The sequence below is a fragment of the Brassica oleracea genome, chromosome C1 (assembly GCF_000695525.1).
Source record: "Brassica oleracea var. oleracea cultivar TO1000 chromosome C1, BOL, whole genome shotgun sequence".
In the NCBI taxonomy this organism is placed as follows: Eukaryota; Viridiplantae; Streptophyta; class Magnoliopsida; order Brassicales; family Brassicaceae; genus Brassica; species Brassica oleracea.
In genome coordinates this window covers 27,684,580-27,703,545 of record NC_027748.1, presented here as the reverse complement: position 1 = coordinate 27,703,545, position 18,966 = coordinate 27,684,580, and the positions used below count along the sequence as shown (strand labels likewise).

The 18,966-nt window shown below is 36.0% G+C and overlaps 1 protein-coding gene across 1 annotated transcript; it reads left to right on the top strand.

Annotated features, from left to right (window-relative positions):
• Positions 1–11,762: 11,762 nt before the first annotated feature.
• On the top strand, positions 11,763–13,601 carry LOC106308286 (pentatricopeptide repeat-containing protein At1g60770-like). Its single transcript, XM_013745467.1, has 2 exons — positions 11,763–12,014; positions 12,165–13,601. The coding sequence occupies exons 1-2, from the start codon at positions 11,787–11,789 to the stop codon at positions 13,413–13,415; spliced, it is 1,479 nt and encodes a 492-aa protein (XP_013600921.1). The 5' UTR covers positions 11,763–11,786; the 3' UTR covers positions 13,416–13,601.
• The last annotated feature ends 5,365 nt before the right edge of the window (positions 13,602–18,966 follow it).

The following is an 18,966-nucleotide window of genomic DNA, read 5'->3' as shown; positions in this document are numbered from 1 at the left end:
AATTTTATATTATTAAAAGATATTAAAAAATCACATTAAATATATAATAAAAACATTTATATTTTTTCTTATATGTTATATTTTGAATTTTTCAAAACGTCTATATATTATTAGAAATTTGAAGATTCTCACTCTGAAAATTTTGTGATCAATAGATTATTTTTTTTGTTATAATAAGTTACAAATGATCATAAAATATAACGCATATGAATTTTTATTTTATAAATATTCAAACTAAATAATATATATATATATATACTAATGATTTAAAGCAACAAGATTGGCTGATCAATTTAGTTGTCCAGTTGAAATTTTTCAAAAGTATGTGAAAGACTAAAGTCAAAGTAAATATGGATTTAGAATAGTAGTTATATTTTACTAACCAAAATACCGAAAAAAACCGAACCGAATCGAAACCAACCCGATATCTGGATTGAACACCCCTAATCCAAATGAAGCCAAACTATTGTTTCATTCTCCAAAATATAATAAAAATAATAACTTAATTCCGCGCAAGGCGCGGATCTTATCCTAGTTTATAGTTAAAAAGAGAAACTTAGCTAATTTAAATATCCACACAAAGAACAAAATGATCGAATAAACATTTTTCATGACTACAAAGGTATTTAGCTCAACTAGAAAAGACCCTGACCATTGTGCCAAAAGTCAAGTCAACAGCTAGAACAAAACTAATATTACTTGTTGTGGTTTCGAGTCTAGAGAAATTATGGGCTTGGCCCGAATCACATGGTATTAAACAAGTATTTCGTATATAGATGTAAATAAAATTTTATGTGGTTTATAGTTTAGATTATTCAGCCTTTAAAAATTAGAACAATGGCTTAGATTATTCATAGTTCTACAATAAGAGCAAACAAGATATTTTCATTCCAAAAACATGAAACTATACAATTTCATAATATATGCTCTCATGGTCTAAAAGTAACGTATGCAATTGAATACAAGAAGTTAAAGTGGACATTTCTCAAGAAGAAAAAAAGTTAAAGTGGACACAGAGATTATCCAAAACCACAAATGACGGGTCGGGTTTTTATCCTTCCAAAGTATTATTTAGGCCAAATGTCGGTTACATATCTTTTTTTTTTTGGACAAATCGGTTACATATCTTTAAAGTTATATTTTGTTGGATAAATTAGTTGGGTAATGGTGTACACACAGATTATTTATTATACAAAATTAGGTTTCTTCACCAACAATTTAAAATAAGTTTTTTTTTTCCGGATAAAACAACACAATTATGTTTTTCTATCAAAACCACAAGTTTCAGTCAAAACCGTTAAATTATATTTTCAGTCAAAAAGTACAAATTTTTATTTTTGACCAAAACCGTAAAAACGAATGTTCTCACCAAAATGAATTTTTGAGAAAAAACAAAGTTTTTGCCGAAAAGGAATTTCCCACCAAAATTAATTTTTCTTTCACATTACCGCAAAAATCAAAATTTTCACATAATTGCACAATCATGTTTTCCGACCAAAACCGTAAAATCTTCTCTCAAAAATCACGAAGTTTTGTTTTCCGTCATACCGTAAAATTATATTTTTTTGTCAAAATTGTAAAAAAAAAACTAAATTTTCGTCAAAACAAGTTTTTCTAGCAAAAACCATAATATCATATTTTCGGCCAAAATTCTAAAACGAATTTCCTGCAAAACCATGATTTTGAAAAAAGAAAAAAATATTGAAATTTAAGGATCTTCACATGAATTCTTTAAAATATATAAAATGGTAATGGATAGCCGCAATAAACACATTACCATAAGTTTTAAATCATACTCTAGTTAGTAAAGATGTTAAAGTGGACAAATGGATTTATCCAAAACCACAAATGACGGGTCGGGTTTTTATCCATCCAAAAACAATTGGACCAAATGTGGGTTACATGTCTTTAAAGTTATATTTATCTCGAGTAAACTTAGTAGAGTAAAGGTGTACAAACGGATTATTTATTACTAGTGGTTTTCTGGCGCTACGCGTCGGATTTGTATGTTTTATTTTTAATGATTTTAAAATTAATTTTATGGTCTTAATAAATAAATTATTTTTAAATATATGAAGATGAAAATATGTTAAAATAGAATGGTAATTTTGTTTTGATTAATTTGATAGTGGTTAGCAACAGTAGTGTATTATTTTGTTTTGAACTTTCTTTGGTTATAGAGGAATATCATAAGTAGTTTTAATTTTTTTTATTTTGTTTTATATATTAATCAAAGATGGATAACTACCTGCACACAACACCGTAAAACATGTCATAGCAAAAATTAAAGGTATATTGAGCAGGTAAATGTAAAGTTTGATGACATTGTGTGAAGGTGAATGTTTTCTACCTGACGACACCAACCACATTTGAATCATCACATGTGAAAGAAAATTCCTCTCCGTTGGAGCTTGAGAGATGTAATACCAGCCGTTGGCAGTTTTGATTCCCTTAACTTTACCGATACAGAGGAAGTTAATTGTCTAGGTGATGGAAAAACAGTGGGAGATTATTAAAGCCCTAACAGGTTAAAAATTTGATAGAGTTGCATGGTACCTGAAGTTGCGATGTCATGACATATTCATTCAGCTCTGCAACTGTGAGAGTCTATTTTCTGTCACGCAGAGACGGGCCATGTTGTGTAGTCAGTTGAACCTTCCCGGACCAATCTATTCCGGTTTTGAGAGTTTTCAGAGAATAGTAATGGACTTTGGAATTAATTAGAGACTGCAAAGTCATGGAATAACTTGGAGGATCTAACATACTTTTCATAATAACTCTGGCCAGCAGCTGTCTCTGAGTCTAAGTAGAAAAGAGTGACTGACATGGCATTAAAAAATAACCAGCCTAAACAAAGGTAATAGAGGTTCAGAAAATGTTTAGTTCAATTGAATATACAAAGTGCCATTTTTGGTGAAGTTGGTATGCTAGCCTATCAAACACACTTAGGCAAAAATGACCATTAGGTAAGCCAGCAAATTGTATAAAGTGACATAAGGCTTGTTTTAATCCAAGGGTCAAAATTAACCTCTTCACTCGCAGGTTTTCCGTTATACGTTGTATGCCTTGTGTATTGTCATAGAATGTGATCATGACTGTGGTCAACTCTCCACCTGCAGAATTATGAAATTAATGATGTTCTGGACAGAGTCGTGGTGGTTGAATGAGATATGTGAAGGATCAAAACACAAAGAAAACAGACCAGGGAGGTGAGTGTTGGTTTAGCCAAAGCTAGTAGTTGGTCATTGTTCTAGAACCTAAACATCTCTTCTGGTATTTGATTGACGGAATCATATAACAGAACAAACGCTCTAAGATCGTTGATGCGGATGGAGAGGGGGGGGGAGTCAGAGAGTTTGAAGTTGTTGCTCCGTATAACTTTGAACCTCCATTGAACATGTGTTTGAATGTGTTCAGAAGGTGGGCCTTAACGGGCTTTTCTCTTTGGAATAGCTCTGCATGAAGAGCAACCGTCAAATAAGTACGGTATGGTAAGGTTATCAGTTGAAATCGGAAAACAAAGACAGTGTTCACTTCCCGGAGTTACCTTTGCATCGATGAAGAACATGACGACGCCCATGAGGTATCCTCCTTTCTTCACATTAGGCCCAAAAACAGGAGCAGTCGAACCTCCACGGGATTTGCACAATGGCCGGCTTTCAAGTCAGTGAGAAGAAGGCGTGTGGTGGCCATCGAAGATATATGGGCTTCAAAAAATAGTTTCAAGTGAATTTATGGGATCTGTGGTTTTCATCAGAGCATACGCTGGTATTTATAGGTGTAGGTTTAATACGTTACCATGGAAGAGAGGAAGGTCATCAATGCGAAGGAGTGGAGGTAGTGCCAATAAATGTGATCATTATAGGGTTGATTGAATGAAACGGTGTTTTGATTGTAAGCCTAATATAGAGGAACAGTCGCGGTGGCCGTGGCTACAATATTCCGACCATCGAGCTGCGTTTGGCCGTTTAAGAAAGATATAGTTTAATATTTCGACTGATGGGCTTATCTCTTGCAATCTCAACGAAGGGGGCCAAGTATACTGTCAGCCTATTTTAATTTATTGTGTTTAGTCTCAGAATAATTGAGCAGCCCACTCGAAACAAAATTATAAAAAATCCATAAAACTTAAATAGAGTGGTGCCACGTGTTGTATTTTCCCGCTGCTTTGATGTTGAGGTGGATGATTGTGGAGAGACTATTGTCTACTTTATTATTATAGAAAAATAAAACTAGATTTTTCTTACCAAAACCATAAAAATAGAACTTTTTCACCGAGACAAATTTCCACCAAAAATGAGTCGATCAATCTTACTAGACTAATACAATATACGAATAGGAAGTAGAATGAAAGAAGCACTACGCCGAAAAATAAACAAGTTTTCTCACCAAAAAAAATATTTCATATCAAAACTGTAGTATCTTGTTTCACAGACAACCACAAAATTGAATCTTTGCACAAAACCACAAAATGATACTTTTCGGCAAAACCACAACATATATATTTTCTTCCAAAATCACAAAATCTTGTTTCCACTATACCATAAAATCATGTTTTCTTGTCAAAATCGTAAAAACATTTTTTTTTCCGTTAAAACAAGTTTTTCCGCCAAAAACCATAGGATAATATTTTCCAGCCAACGATCTAAAAGGCGCCAAAACCACAATTTTGAAAATACAAAAAGATATTGAGATTCTATGTTTCACGTGAATTATTTAAAATATATGAAATGGTAACTTGGATACCCGCAAACAAGTAAACCACAATTTTGAAAATACAAAAAGATATTGAAATTCTAAGTTTCACGTGGTTTATTGTTTTAGGGTTTTTTTTGCAAATTGAACTTTCAATAGGCTGGATTTTTTGTGGACTAGGATGGTAATTTTACTGTATGTATATTAACAATTTCGTTGGAAAGAGGACCTAGTCTCCATAAAATGATTGGCGATAGCGACAGCGACTCTGGTTCTAAGGAAATCGCGAAAGAGAAAGGAGATGGGGGGCTATTGGAGATTATAGATCTCGTTGTTTAGAGGAAAGAGGTGGGAAGAGGAGGATCTCTTGTTCGGAGAAGTGAAGCGGTTGATATCGGACTCGAAAAGGTCGCGTACTCTGCTGCGCTGGTGGACGGGAATTTAGGGTTGGATTTACAACCCGATTTTTTTGTTAAGGAGGGAGTCGCGGAGGTTTCGATTCCGGAGGAGGTGTTTGCAGATGTTGAGCCTTTATGGAGGTGTTTTGTCGCTGGATACTTTATGAATGATGCTCCACATATTGGATCGACCCACGCAACAATAAACATGATTTGGAACCCTCCTGGGAAGAAAGCTAAAATTGATGTCTAGTTCATCGGGAAGATGACAGTACTCTTCAGAATTGAGGATGCGGCGGTAAGAAACAGAATCTTTAACAGGAAGTTCTGGCATATCTCTGAAGTTCCGTTGATGCTGGGTGAGTGGACTCTGGAAACGACTCAGTCTCCTCCTGATCTCTCTGCTATGCCTCTACGGGTTGATTTACTGAATGTTCCTGGATACCTATATTCGAAGGAAGGCCTCAAGTTTCTTGCCAGAACCTCTGGTAAATTCATTAAGCTTCACCCAAACACTGAGCGCTGCATTCGCATGGATGTCGCTAGAGTTTTGGTGGAAGTTGACCTAACTAAGCCGCTACCAAACAAGATCAGTTTCCAGAATAGGGATGGCCTCCCTGTCTTGGTACCGATCAGCTACCCGTGGCTTCCCCCTCGGTGTCTTACTTGTTAGAAATGGTGTTATTCTGCTACGGACTGTAAAGTGCAGAGGCCACTTCCTCATGTTCAGCCTCCGACCGAAGACGCGACTACAGGCTGCGAAACTGACATAGTAGAACTGGAAGGTTTTTCTTCTAAAGATAATGTGGAGAGGTCTAGTTCTGAGATTGTAACTAAGGTTCTCACAGAACTGGAGTCACTTTCAGGAAGGGAGAACCTGTCTAGTAAGGCCCCACCGGTAGAGGATGTGGATCAGTTGAGCAGTGAGCAGCAGGTAGAGGAAATTAAGGAGAAGGAATGGGCTTTAGTGACACTAAAGAATGGGGGCATGGCGTCACCTGGGAAGGTTGTCAAGGCGGTTGAGGGTTACACCTCACCGAATGGGTTCCAAATACTGCAGGACCTAAGGGAGGAAAGTGAGATTAATGAGGATGATGTTGACGACGAGGCTGATGATGAGGTTGAGGGTGGAGTTGGTGCTGTTGTTGAAGCGGAGGATGCTGGTGCTCGGGGAATAGGAGATCAGGTTGCTGGCAACACTACTGTCACCGCATCTCTAACTGAGGTAGTGGAGACAAAAGACTTGATAATCCCTCCGAAGCATTCTTCTTCTACCAGAGGTCGAGACAGAGGATCAAAGCGTCCGATAGTGAGCTCAAGTGGCTTGGTACATGCTGTGGTACATCAACAGAAGGTGCAGAACTCAAGCAAAAAAGCTTCCTCGCGGAAGCACTGATGTCGTCGTTCTTTGCTTGGAACATGCGTGGGTTCAATAAACCACGCAAACAAAGGGCAATTAAGTATTGGGTTAAAGCTGCTAAATTATCTATTGGATGTTTGACTGAGACTAAAGTGAAGGAAGAAAATTTTCAAAAGGTGTTTGATGCGACGTTTCCGGGATGGAGTTGCGTGCATAACTACCCAAATCATAGACTGGGACGTATTTGGGTATGCTGGTCGGATGAGGTTGAGGTGTGTCCTGTGTCCACTAGTATGCAGATGATCACAGTGTGGGTGAAGTATAAGGCTTCGGGTGATACTTTTCTTTGCTCATTTGTGTATGCTTCTAATTATGCAAATGATAGAAGGGAGCTATGGAGGGAAATGGAGGTGATAGGCTCATCGGTGGAAAATAATCCTTGGATTATACAAGGGGATTTCAACGTTGCTTTATCAACACAAGAACACTCCCGTGCCACAGCTTCTAGAATGGATATGAATGCGATCAGGGAGTTCCAAGAAGTGGTGGAGAAGTGTGACATGATGGATTTAGCGCAAGTGGGGCCCTCTTTTACATGGTCAAATTGTCAGGACGACAATCCTATTAGTAAAAAGCTTGATCGGGTGATGATAAACAGTGTATGGATAAATGAGTTTCCCCATTCTTTCATTACTTTTGAGTCTGGGGGAGATTCTGACCACATGCGGATGCACACACAGCTGCGAGATGTTCCCCCGGTTAATATGAAGCCTTTCAAGTTTTTTAATCATCTCATTGGCCCTCCTAAGTTTCTTGAGGTGGTCGAACGGGCCTGGAATGAACCACCACCTCTTTTCCACTCCCGGTCGGCGCTTGGTATGTTTCAGGAGAAGTTGAAGGCCCTGAAATTTGATATGAGAGGACTAAACAAAGATCTCTATGGGGACTTACCAGAACGTGTGAAGCTGGTATATGAATTGCTTTGTGCTAGACAAACTGAAGCTATGCAGAATCCGCAAACATCAACGTTTGAAGCTGCTTCTGACACTTGGGAACACTGGCATCACATATCTGGGATTGAGGAGCAGTTTTTCTATCAAAAGCCGCGAGTGCAGTGGCTTGGACTCGGGGACAGGAACTCCAGATTTTTCCACAAGGTCACACAAAGTCGAAATGTCAGAAACACGATAAGGAGGATTGTCACTGGGGATGGTCTGATCCTCACTGCTTCAGCAGATATCAAGATGGGGGCCGCAGCTCATTTTGAGTCCTTCCTAAATGGCTCTACTCCTCCAGGGCAGCATGTTTCTCAAGAAGAAATCAGTGAGCTTATTGATTATCGCTGCCCAGTAGAGATGGTGGCGATGTTGCAAGGTCCGGTCCAGGCTGCGAAAATAAAAAAGATCCTCTTCTCAATGCCAGCGAACAAGGCTCCTAGGCCAGACGGTTATCCTATGGAGTTTTATAAGGCAGCTTGGTGAGTTGTAGGAAGAGATTTTGTTACGGCTGTGCAATCATTTTTCATCTTCGGTTTCATGCCTCGTAGCATTAATGCAACTCTGCTCTCTCTGGTCCCCAAGACTACTGATGCAGTGAAAATGACTGATTTCAGGCCTATTGCGTGCTGCAATGTCATTTACAAAGTGGTTTCAAAGTTAATTGATAGGCGACTCAAGGCTACACTCCCTGAGTCTATTGAATTAAATCAGTGTGCTTTTGTTGAGGGCAGGCTTCTCCTGGAATATGTCCTACTAGCCACTGAGCTTGTCGAAGACTGGCACAAGAGCTCGGTTACCTCCGGATCAGCCATCAAATTGGACATCTCAAAGGCATTTGACACTATCAGTTGGGAGTTTATTGAGAAGACTTTGAGAGCAATGGGCTATCCAGATCTATTTATTACTTGGATTATGAGATGTATTGATACTGCAGCGTTTTTGGTCTCTGTCAATGGGGAGTTAGCAGGGTTTTTCTCCAGTAGCAGAGGTATACGGCAAGGGTGCTCGCTGTCTCCGTATATCTATGTTATAGTCAGCAACGTTCTCTCAAAGCTCCTAAACAAAGCGACCACAGATGGTCTTATTGGCCCTCATCCTCACTGCAAAGAGATTAACCTGTCGCACCTGAGTTTTACGGATGATATAGTTGTCTTTACCAATGGATCCTTGGAGTTGCTCAAGAACACACTCGAGGTGTTTGATAAGTTTGCAAGTATGTCGGCGCTTGCTATCAATGTAGCAAAGTCAACTGTGTTTGCTGCGGGTAGAGGGAAACAAGCACTTGAAGCTGCAGCGGGGGTCTCCGGTCTCTCCATCTCTGCACTACCCATCAAGTATCTTGGATTGCCCCTCACCACGAAGCTTATGAATAAAACTGACTATGAGCCCCTGATCACAAAAATCAGGAAGAGGTTCCTATCTTGGACGAGTAAGGCTCTTTCTTACGCAGGCAGGTTGCAGCTCATAAAATCAGTAACCGCGAGCATCACTAACTTCTGGTGCGCCGCTTTCTGTCTCCCTCAAGCTTGTATGGATGAGATAGAAAGTATGTGCTCTGCTTTCTTATGGAGCGGCTCCCCGAACAACACGTCCATGGCGAAGGTTGCGTGGGCTGAAGTTTGCTGTCCTTTTAAAGAAGGTGGTCTGGGGCTACGCCGTGTTCAGGAAGTAGGTACTGTTTTTGTTTTGAAACTTATATTGAGGCTCTCTGCTCACTCCTATTCGCTCTAGGGAACGTGGGTGAGAAAATATCTGCTGCGAGGTGAGACTTTATGGGATGTGAAGGACACATGTTTGGGTTCTTGGGTCTGGCGTAAAATCCTCAAGTTCCGTACGCTCGCGAAGCAGTTCCTGCGTATGAACATCAAGAATGGCCAAACAGTAAAGTTCTGGACTGATGTGTGGCTCCCTGCAAGGAGACTGATTGACCTTGCTGGTGAGATTGGAACCCAAAAGTTAGGTATTCCGAGAAATGCGAGAATTTGTGATGTTTTGGATGGGGAGGTTTGGAATCTAAGGGCATCTCGCGATCAGCACATACAGCAGCTGGTGCAGGTAATTCGCCAGTTCCCTTTATCGCTGACTATAAATGTCCCTGATGGAGTCATGTGGAGGAACGGCCTTGACGACTATGGGGATAGTTCATCGCTTCTGGTACTTGGCAACAGATCAAACAGAGTAGAGATGAAGTTCAGTGGAGCACGATTGTCTGGTTCTCCCAAGGGGTACCTCGTTTCTCTTTCATCACTTGGCTAGCTCTCCATGATCGGCTCTCAACACGCCATCGAATGCGCAGATGGGGTCAACCGCACGTTTGTATATTCTGTGGTGAGCCAGATGAGACGAGAGATCATCTATATTTTTCTTGTCCGTATACTTACACACTGTGGTTGCAAGTTGTGGGGAATCTCTTCGGTGCTGAGCCTGATCCTTACTGGCGCATCACTATATCACGGCTGATCACAGGAACATATGATCGTCTTACTTTCATATTGTTGAGACTGGTTTTGCAAGTAACCATATACTACATCTGGAGGGAAAGAAATGATAGGAGACACAGCAACTCTGTTAAGACTGTGGATCAGCTTGGCCGTATCATAGACAAGACAATGAGGAGCCGGATAATGTACGTTGACCAAATATTATCAGAAACCAAAGCTGCAGGGTCTGATGTGCCGCTGGTTTGAAGCTCACATGCCTTAATTCTTTTACAGATTAATACACTAGTTTGAAGTCTTGAGTCTTATTCTTTGTACATATACATTCTTTTGCTCTGATCAATAAATTAAACATTTCATCAAAAAAAAATTTTTTACTGTATGTTAACTCTATTAGTAAGCAACAAAATTTCGTTACATATTCTATTTGTTCATTGATATTAGGGAAATTGCACTAGATAACGTAAAGAACTTAGTTTATTAAGGATATGGAAAAGAGCTACAAAATCACTGTGCATTTTTCTAAATCCCGAACTTAGCCCTATAGCTAAACCTGGGTTTACAAAGAACACGACAAATATTTCATTTGCCTTCGCTCGGCCGTCCTATTTCAGTAAGTAATCAGCCTCCACCGCCGTCGTCAGTTGTAAGCATTCGTCTCCACCGCCGTGTTCATGCCTTTACTGTCGTGTTGCTGCCCCCACCTCCACTGTTGTGTTCTTGTAAGCCTTCGCCTCCGCTGTCGTCATCAACGTGTCCCCATAAGTCTCCGCTTCCACCACAGTGTTCTTGAAAATCATATCAAGTGATGGCTATTTTACTATAAGACAGACATGGAATCGAATTTCTCGAGTCATATATTTTCTCCCAAAGGTGATTTCGGATTCACTAACAAATTTATTAACTTCTCCGACCGTTTTCTCCGGATCAAGATAATGAGTTTGCATGTGGATTTTATGTCTAATGGAGAAGGTTGGACTAGTATTGCCGATTGGCTCGTCATTTCAAGAAGACAAGAGGAGAAAATGAAGCTCTCGGACAAAAAAGAAGTCCCTCTAACCAAGTGATAAGAATTTTGGTTTTGTGTGCTTCAAGATCTATGGTTTCAGAGTTTTGAACCTGGGTGTTCAACTCCTAAACTTTCACAAAAATTATTTTCAGTAAGTATTTTTTTCATTTAGAAGTTCCATTGATCTAGACTGTACATTTCTATATGAAATCTCTATAAGATTGTTACTCTGACATAAGAATCAACAAATTGGATAGAAAAGTAATTACACACCCTTCACACTACTAAATTTGCAAATATTTTCAAATTCTGCATAGATAGCTAATTACCTATGTTTCTATGTATATAGAGCTAAATTGCTCTTGATATTATTAGAAAAGGACCTTAGAAGTCTAATTATTATTTTATGAGGCCTGGAAAATTATTATTTGATATATTTTTATTTAAACTTCAAATTTTCTGGAGCTTAGAAAATAAATCTTAAATAGAATACAATTTTTTGGTTAAAATTCTATGTTTATTTTGGTTCAAATATGACTCAAATTTCGATTAAAAAGACTAAGAATGACTAAGGTTTAAAGTCGTATTATGGTTTAGTATTATACAAAAATATATTATGTTATATCTGGTTAATGAGTAATATAAAATTTATTAATGGTTTCTTTTGTCAACCTATTTCGTTTTAGTTTTCTTCTTTTTTTTCCTCCCAGCTCGAGATTTCACTAGCTTCTTTGAAGGCGTTGATAAAAAAAAAAAAAAACAACTTGGTCCAAATATGTATAGTTGCTACTATGGGCCAATGAACCATGAAGCCCATTAAAAGATCCATAGTCTGTCTTCATCTCCTCCATTCCTCTCAAGCTCGACAGTCTATTACGACGGGGGAAAATGGCGTTGCGACATTTGAGCCGACCGAGAGACATCGTAAAGAGATCGACGAAGAAGTACCTCGAGGAACCTCTATACCACCGTCTCTTCAAGGACGGTGGATCAGAGGTGAGTGTGCGTCAGCAGCTGAATCAATTCCTAAAGGGCACTAAGCACGTCTTCAAATGGGAAGTCGGAGATACCATCAAGAAGCTCCGAAGCCGCGGCCTCTATTACCCAGCTCTCAAGGTATCGCATTTTCGAACAAGTTTAGGTTTAGGGTTTAAGTGTTCATTACGAACAAGTTAGTCACTGGTATTGAAGCGGATAAAGATTCTCTTGAACTAGGTGATTTTTTATTGTGAGATTCAAATGTAGAGTCTTTTTGGGTTTTTGCAGCTATCTGAAGTTATGGAACATAGAGGTTTGAACAAGACGGTGCGTGATCAAGCAATCCATCTCGATCTCGTCGCCAAAGCTCGTGGAATCGCTGCTGGGGAGACTTACTTCGTCAATCTCCCGGAAACATCTAAAACCGAGCTCACCTATGCGTCTCTTTTGAACTGCTACTGCAAGGAGTTGATGACTGAGAAAGCAGACGGTCTTCTCAACAAGATGAAAGAGCTCAACATTACTGTTAGCTCCATGTCCTATAACAGCCTCATGACTCTTTACACAAAGACGGGACAGGCCGAGAGGGTTCCGGGGATGGTTCAAGAAATGAAGGCTGAGAATGTCATGCCTGATTCTTACACGTACAATGTCTGGATGAGGGCACTGGCTGCTACTGATGATGTTTCTGGTGTCGAGAGAGTCATTGAGGAGATGAACAGAGATGGTAGAGTTGCTCCAGATTGGACTACATACAGCAATATGGCGTCTATATACGTTGATGCGAGACTGTCTGAGAAGGCTGAGAAGGCACTTCAAGAACTTGAGATGAAAAACACGGACAGGGATTTTAAGGCGTATCAGTTTCTTATTACATTGTATGGACGACTTGGGAAACTGACTGAGGTTTATAGGATTTGGCGTTCGTTGAGGCTGGCTATGCCGAAAACCTCAAATGTAGCTTATTTGAACATGATACAAGTGCTGGTGAACTTGAAAGATGTAACTGGTGCGGAGACACTGTTCAAGGAATGGCAAGCTAACTGTACTACTTATGACATCAGGGTTGTGAATGTGATGATTGGAGCTTATGCAAAAGAAGGTCTCATCGAAAAAGCAAAAGAGCTCAAGGAGAAAGCTCCGAGAAGAGGAGGAAAGCCCAATGCTAAAACGTGGGAGATCTTCATGGATTACTATGTTAAGAGTTGTGATACGGCTCACGCACTTGAGTGTATATCTAAGGCAGTTTCCATAGGCAAAGGAGATGGTGGTAAGTGGTTACCATCACAGGAAGCAATCAGTAGTTTAATGATCCAGTTCGAGGAAAAGAAAGATGTTAATGGAGCTGAGAATTTGTTGGAGATTTTAAAGAAGGGAACTGATGATAGTATAGGTGCAGAGATCTTTGAATCATTGGTAAGAACGTATGCAGCAGCAGGAAAGAGTCATCCTGCTATGCGCCAGCGTCTGAAGATGGAAAAGGTTGAGGTTAATGAAGCGACGCAGAAGCTTCTTGATGAATTATGTCACGAAGAGTGAGTAAAGGTCTCTGTTCATCTCTCTTCTCCTTCATATTTTTCCCTTCAGGGAGGGTACTTGCATTCAGACAGCTCTGTTTCTTTAATAAGAATAGGCTCTTTTTATATGATAGCGAATACGTAAATCAATCTTATGGGTCTGTTTTACATTCACATACGACGGTTTGTTTCATGTGTTTTCTGTGAATTGTTTCGAGCCTAGCTTCCATTTACAGTTAGAGACAACAAAACTCTCTCTCTCTCTCTCTCTCTCTCTATCTCTCTCTCTCTCTCTTTTCTATCCTAAAGTTAGTAATAAGATATAAAGTTTAGTTATTTAAACTTAATAATTAACATTATCTCTACACATGGCACTTAAAATTTTGAAATGGTGACATGTTTGAAATATATCATAGGTAATAAGATAAACTAGAGTTGACCCGCTTGCATGCACGGCTATTTATTTTTACGTTTTTGTACATCTATATTCATTTTTGATGATTAGTGTTATATATTTTAGATGTGTCGCCATATAACTAATTGTATTCAAAAGATCTAGACTGTATCGGGTAATAAGATTATTTTTGGTATAAATATCCGAATCCGTTTCAAATACATTAGTTATTTAGATATTTTTATGTTTCTACACATTAGAATAAAAATCATTCAGACCCGGATGACTCAATTCGAACCCCACACATAAATTTATAATATACAAGCGGAGCCTAATTTCAAAACCCAAAAAAATTGATCCCGAGATAAACAACTTGTACCTGAATGAATACTTGAATGTCCATATCGAACGGATTCTGTGAATAAATTAAAAAAAAAACTCTTTCTATATATTTGGCTAAAATAAAGGAAATAAAAAGAATTTTTTATTTAGTAAAATAGTTATACGAAGTGAAACATTAAGTGACAAAAAATGTAATACGTTTTAATTATTTTGATTTAAATTATTATTTTGTTCACATAAAATATGACTTTGAATTATGTGTTTGGTTACGTAACTTTTCACCGATTGGAACTAACATAATTTTTTTTAGTAAAACAGATTAAATCGAACTATTAACCATATGCAAAACCTGGTTATTTTACATTTTTGATTAATTTGCACAAATTTAGGGTATGAATAGTGACCAAAGAGCTAGAGATGATTTTTATAATTTGCACAAATCATAAAACAAACCATAAACAAAACTATTACACATGGAGCTAGATATCATTATTCAACATAGATAAGATTGAAATCCATTTGACATCATCTATTTGTACCACTTTGGGCAAAAGACTTCCTGAAGACTTCGTGGGAAATCTCTAGCATAAAATAAATTAGAAGACTTTCCACTAAGTCTTCCGAGAGTCTTCTGAGAGTATTCTTAGAATTCTTCCAAAGTCTGATTCAGATCTGAAAAATCTACATATTCAAAAACATTCAAATGACTTTAAAACAGAGAAAACTTAAAAAATGTTTTTTTATGCTTAAATAATAAACAAAACAATCACGTTTGGTTGAACCTATAACTTTTTAGAATCTAATATATAAAACGCAAAAAATATATATCAAAAAATTGTACCACTTTGGGCGGAAGACTTCCCGAAGACTTCGTGGAAAGTCTTCTAACATAAAATGCTTTAGAAAACTTTCCAAGAAATCTTCCGAGAAGTCTTCTGAAAAGTCTTTCAAAGTCTGTCTAGATCTGAAAAACCTGCAAATTCAAAAACATTCAAATAGCTTCAAAATACAGACAAACTTCAAAAATATAATTTTTATGTTTAAATAATAAACAAAACAGTAACATTAGGTTGAATCTATAGCTTTTTAGAATCTAATATGTAAAACACACAAAAATACATATCCAAAATTTATAGATCTAGTTTGAATGAGTGAAAGATGAGAACCATATAATGAAAAACCTGCAAAAAGAAGATAAATTAATGAGAAGACATAAGAAAAAAAATGAGAAATAGATTTAAAGTTTGGTGTTTTGATGTTCAAAGAGATTAGAGAGAGGTTGGAGAGTTTTAGAGTAAGAAACATTACATTTTTCTTTGCAGCCATTTGAGAGGAACAAAGAGAATGTGTAAATTTTCTTTATATATGGAAACAAAAATTCAAATTAAGTTAAATATTTTCGGTACATAAGACTTTTTGGAAAGTCTTCTAAGAGCCTAAAATCAAATAACTAACTAAATAGCAAAAAAAAACACTTCATTAAACTTAAAATCAAAATTTAAAATGTTTAATATACGCAAAACTAAACACATATATGCCAAATTTAATTGTTTTCTTTTAAGTTAAGATTTTCAAATCTAACCGTAAAAAAATCAACAATACTATAACATATGTTATCAAACCCTAAACCAAAAACTATCATGACTCAATCTACATTCACTCATCTATGTTAAAAATAATCCAATTTTAGTAAAATTAAATTTACACCATTTAGAAATGTTTATATTTACATGATTTTGATTTTTCTCCCTATCAAATATATTTTATAAATTACTTTTAAGATCTAATACATGAAAAGAGTTCTGGAAAACTTTGTTTTTGACGGAAAACATAAATTCTACTAAATTTTAGATGGAAAACCTACATTCTACAAAAATTCAGGTGGGAATATGTCAGAAAACTTCTTAGGAAGTCTTGTAGAAGTCTTTCAAACCCTAACCTAATCAAATAACTAACTAAATAGCAAAGCACAATTCATTAAACTTAAAATCATCTTATATAAAGTGTTTCATATACACAAAACTAAACACATGTAAGTAAAATTTTTTGAGTTAAGATTCCAAAATCTAACCCTAAATACAAACAATACTATAATATATACAATACTATAACATATCTTACCAAACCCTAAACCAAAGTCTTCTGAGAGTCTTCCACACCCTATAATCAAATAAGTAAACAAAAAACATTTCCTTAAATTTAAAAGAAACTTAGAAAATGCTTAAATCAAATTATTAGATAGTCACTAAACACATATATGTCAAATTAAAAAAAAAATCAAAAGATAATATTTCAAATCTAACCATAAAAACACCAACAATATACTATAACATATGTTACCAAATCATAAACCAAAGGCTATCACGATTTGATCTTCATTCACTTATCTATGTTAAAAATAATTCAATTTTAGGAAAATTAAATTTTCATAACTTAGAAATGTTTATTAATACATGATTTTGATTTTTTTCCTTTTCAAAATATTTTTTTATAAAATTTATTAATTACTTTTAAGATCTAATACATAAGAAGGCTTCTCCCAGAAGACTTCGATTTAGGCGGGAAACCTAAATAATTCTAAAATTTTGGCGGAAACCCTAAATTCTACTAAAATTTAGACAAGATATGTCAGAAGCAAAAAATACTTCTTTAAACTTAAAAGATACTTAGAAAGTGTTTAAATCTAGTTATTACTCACTAAACACGTAGATGTCAAATTAAAAAAAAAAAGATAAGATTTCAAAATCTAACCCTAAAAATACTAACAATACTACAACATTTGTTACCAAACCCTAAACCAAAGACTATCATGACTCAACATTCACTCAACTATGTTGAAAATAATTCAATTTTAGTAAAACTAAATTTACATCATTTAAAAATGTTTATTATTACATGATATCATTTTTTTCCCCATCAAAATATATATTTTTTTAAAAAATTAAATTATATTTAAGATCTACCGAACGAGAAGAGAAGAGTTACAAAGAATAATTGTAAAACTCAATACATGTTATTCTCACGCAGAGGGTTATAATGGTAAAACTCAATACATGTTATTTGTTTGGTCATAAGGATGTTGTTGTAATTTCACTAGCTTTTTGAATTATTTTTGAATTTGATTGAATTTGAGGTGTTTTTTGTATTCAAAATCAATTCTAAGTCATTTTTGATAATTTTTCCATAAAATCCGTGCAACTCACAGTTCTATATTTAGTGAGAATATAATTACCATAGATCTAAAGATTTCAAGCAATAATTACAAATTTTGTTCACTTTTGAACTTTATTTTAGTTTGTGTTCAATATAAATATATAATAAAATGTCTAATATTTTTATTTAAAATATATAAGTAAGTGATTCATCCGCAGCGCGCTGCCCCACCTATCTAAACAAATTCCACATTTATCTGAACAAATGAATTTGTACAATATAATTGAATCATGAAAGTTAGGTTAATATTTTCTTTTCATCTCTTTATTATACTTATAAATTTGGGGTTTATTATTTACATGTATTAAATTTACACAGTAAGAGTTTAAGTTGATTATTGTATTATGTTAATTAGGATTTTGATTTGGATTTAACGTTTCAGATGGACTATATATTACTCGTGTTTCCGTTACACAGGATTGTTCATCATTCCTTTTTGTTTTCTATAGTTAGAAATCATATTTACCATTTCCATTAATTTACTCACTTAATATAGCAATTATTGACATTTACTTTGGTAAATCCGGTCATATGTCCGTCTAAAGTGTCCGTCTAAATTCGGTCTGTTTCTTTTTCAGTGTCTTCTGTTCACTTTAGTTATATTATGTTTTTTTTTAATATGTCTTATGTTAATTTCACATTTTCAAGGAAAATCAATGGAGTTATCGCAAGTACCTTTCTAAAGTCTGCATTAAGCCTGAGCATTTTAACAAAATCTGAAAACCGAACTGAATGCAAACAAAAAAAAAAAACGAAACCAAATCAGAATCGTTATAAAGATACCTGTATGGAGACTAAGAGCTAGGTATATTAAGGTTTGGGTACAATTCTAATTGAACCAAAATTGGTATTAAGATACGAAAACATCCGAATTAGTTTAATCTATGAATTTTTACATATATTAAGGTAATTTAGAAATTTTGTATTTTTTTGTTATTTTGAATACTTTTTTTGTTAGTTTAAATATATTAACTATTTTAATTAGATTTTTAAATAGTTTATATATTTTGAGTATTTTTCAGTTTCGTTAGTTTTAAAAGATTTTTAGGAGTTCAAACATAGTTTACAACCCGATCTGAATTGAATCCGGAAGGAAGCGGACAAATCTGATCTAAAAATTAGTAAAACCCGAATGAGACTTATGAGCGTACTACCAAAAATTAGAATCAACCAAACCGAACCCAAACGGGACACCGAATACCTACACCTTGTCTGCACTCATGTGTCCATCTTGTATTGTATTGTGCTTCTGTCTCTTTTTCAGTTTCGGTGTAGATACCTTTGTACATGCTTTCATCCGAATAACATGGCAGGCATACTTCTGGGGTCAGTAGTCCAGCTGGAAATTTCTTCCAAGTGAGCGGAAAGATAGGTGGTAGCAAATTTTCATTATAAGTTTTTCCTTTCCCTTTCCTTTTCATTTTCTAAGTAATGAAATAATCATCATAACTAACTACTAATGTATTTTCTTATTTGACTTATAAGCATACTACCGAATATATGCCCAAGAAGAGATATAGTTTGATAGGTAGACCTTTGCCAAAAACAAAGTTCAAATCTCTGCACGCTGCACATAGAGCTTGAAGTGATCGACGGATAATCGGCTGAAACTAGTGATGGTCAT

What these genes read in the sequence shown, in the direction of transcription:
- LOC106308286 (XM_013745467.1), top strand. Translation starts at nt 11,787, where the DNA reads ATGGCGTTGCGACATTTGAGCCGACCGAGAGACATCGTAAAGAGATCG. An exon ending in TCTATTACCCAGCTCTCAAG is followed by an intron (nt 12,015 to 12,164) that starts GTATCGCATTTT and finishes GGGTTTTTGCAG; the next exon opens with CTATCTGAAGTTATGGAACA.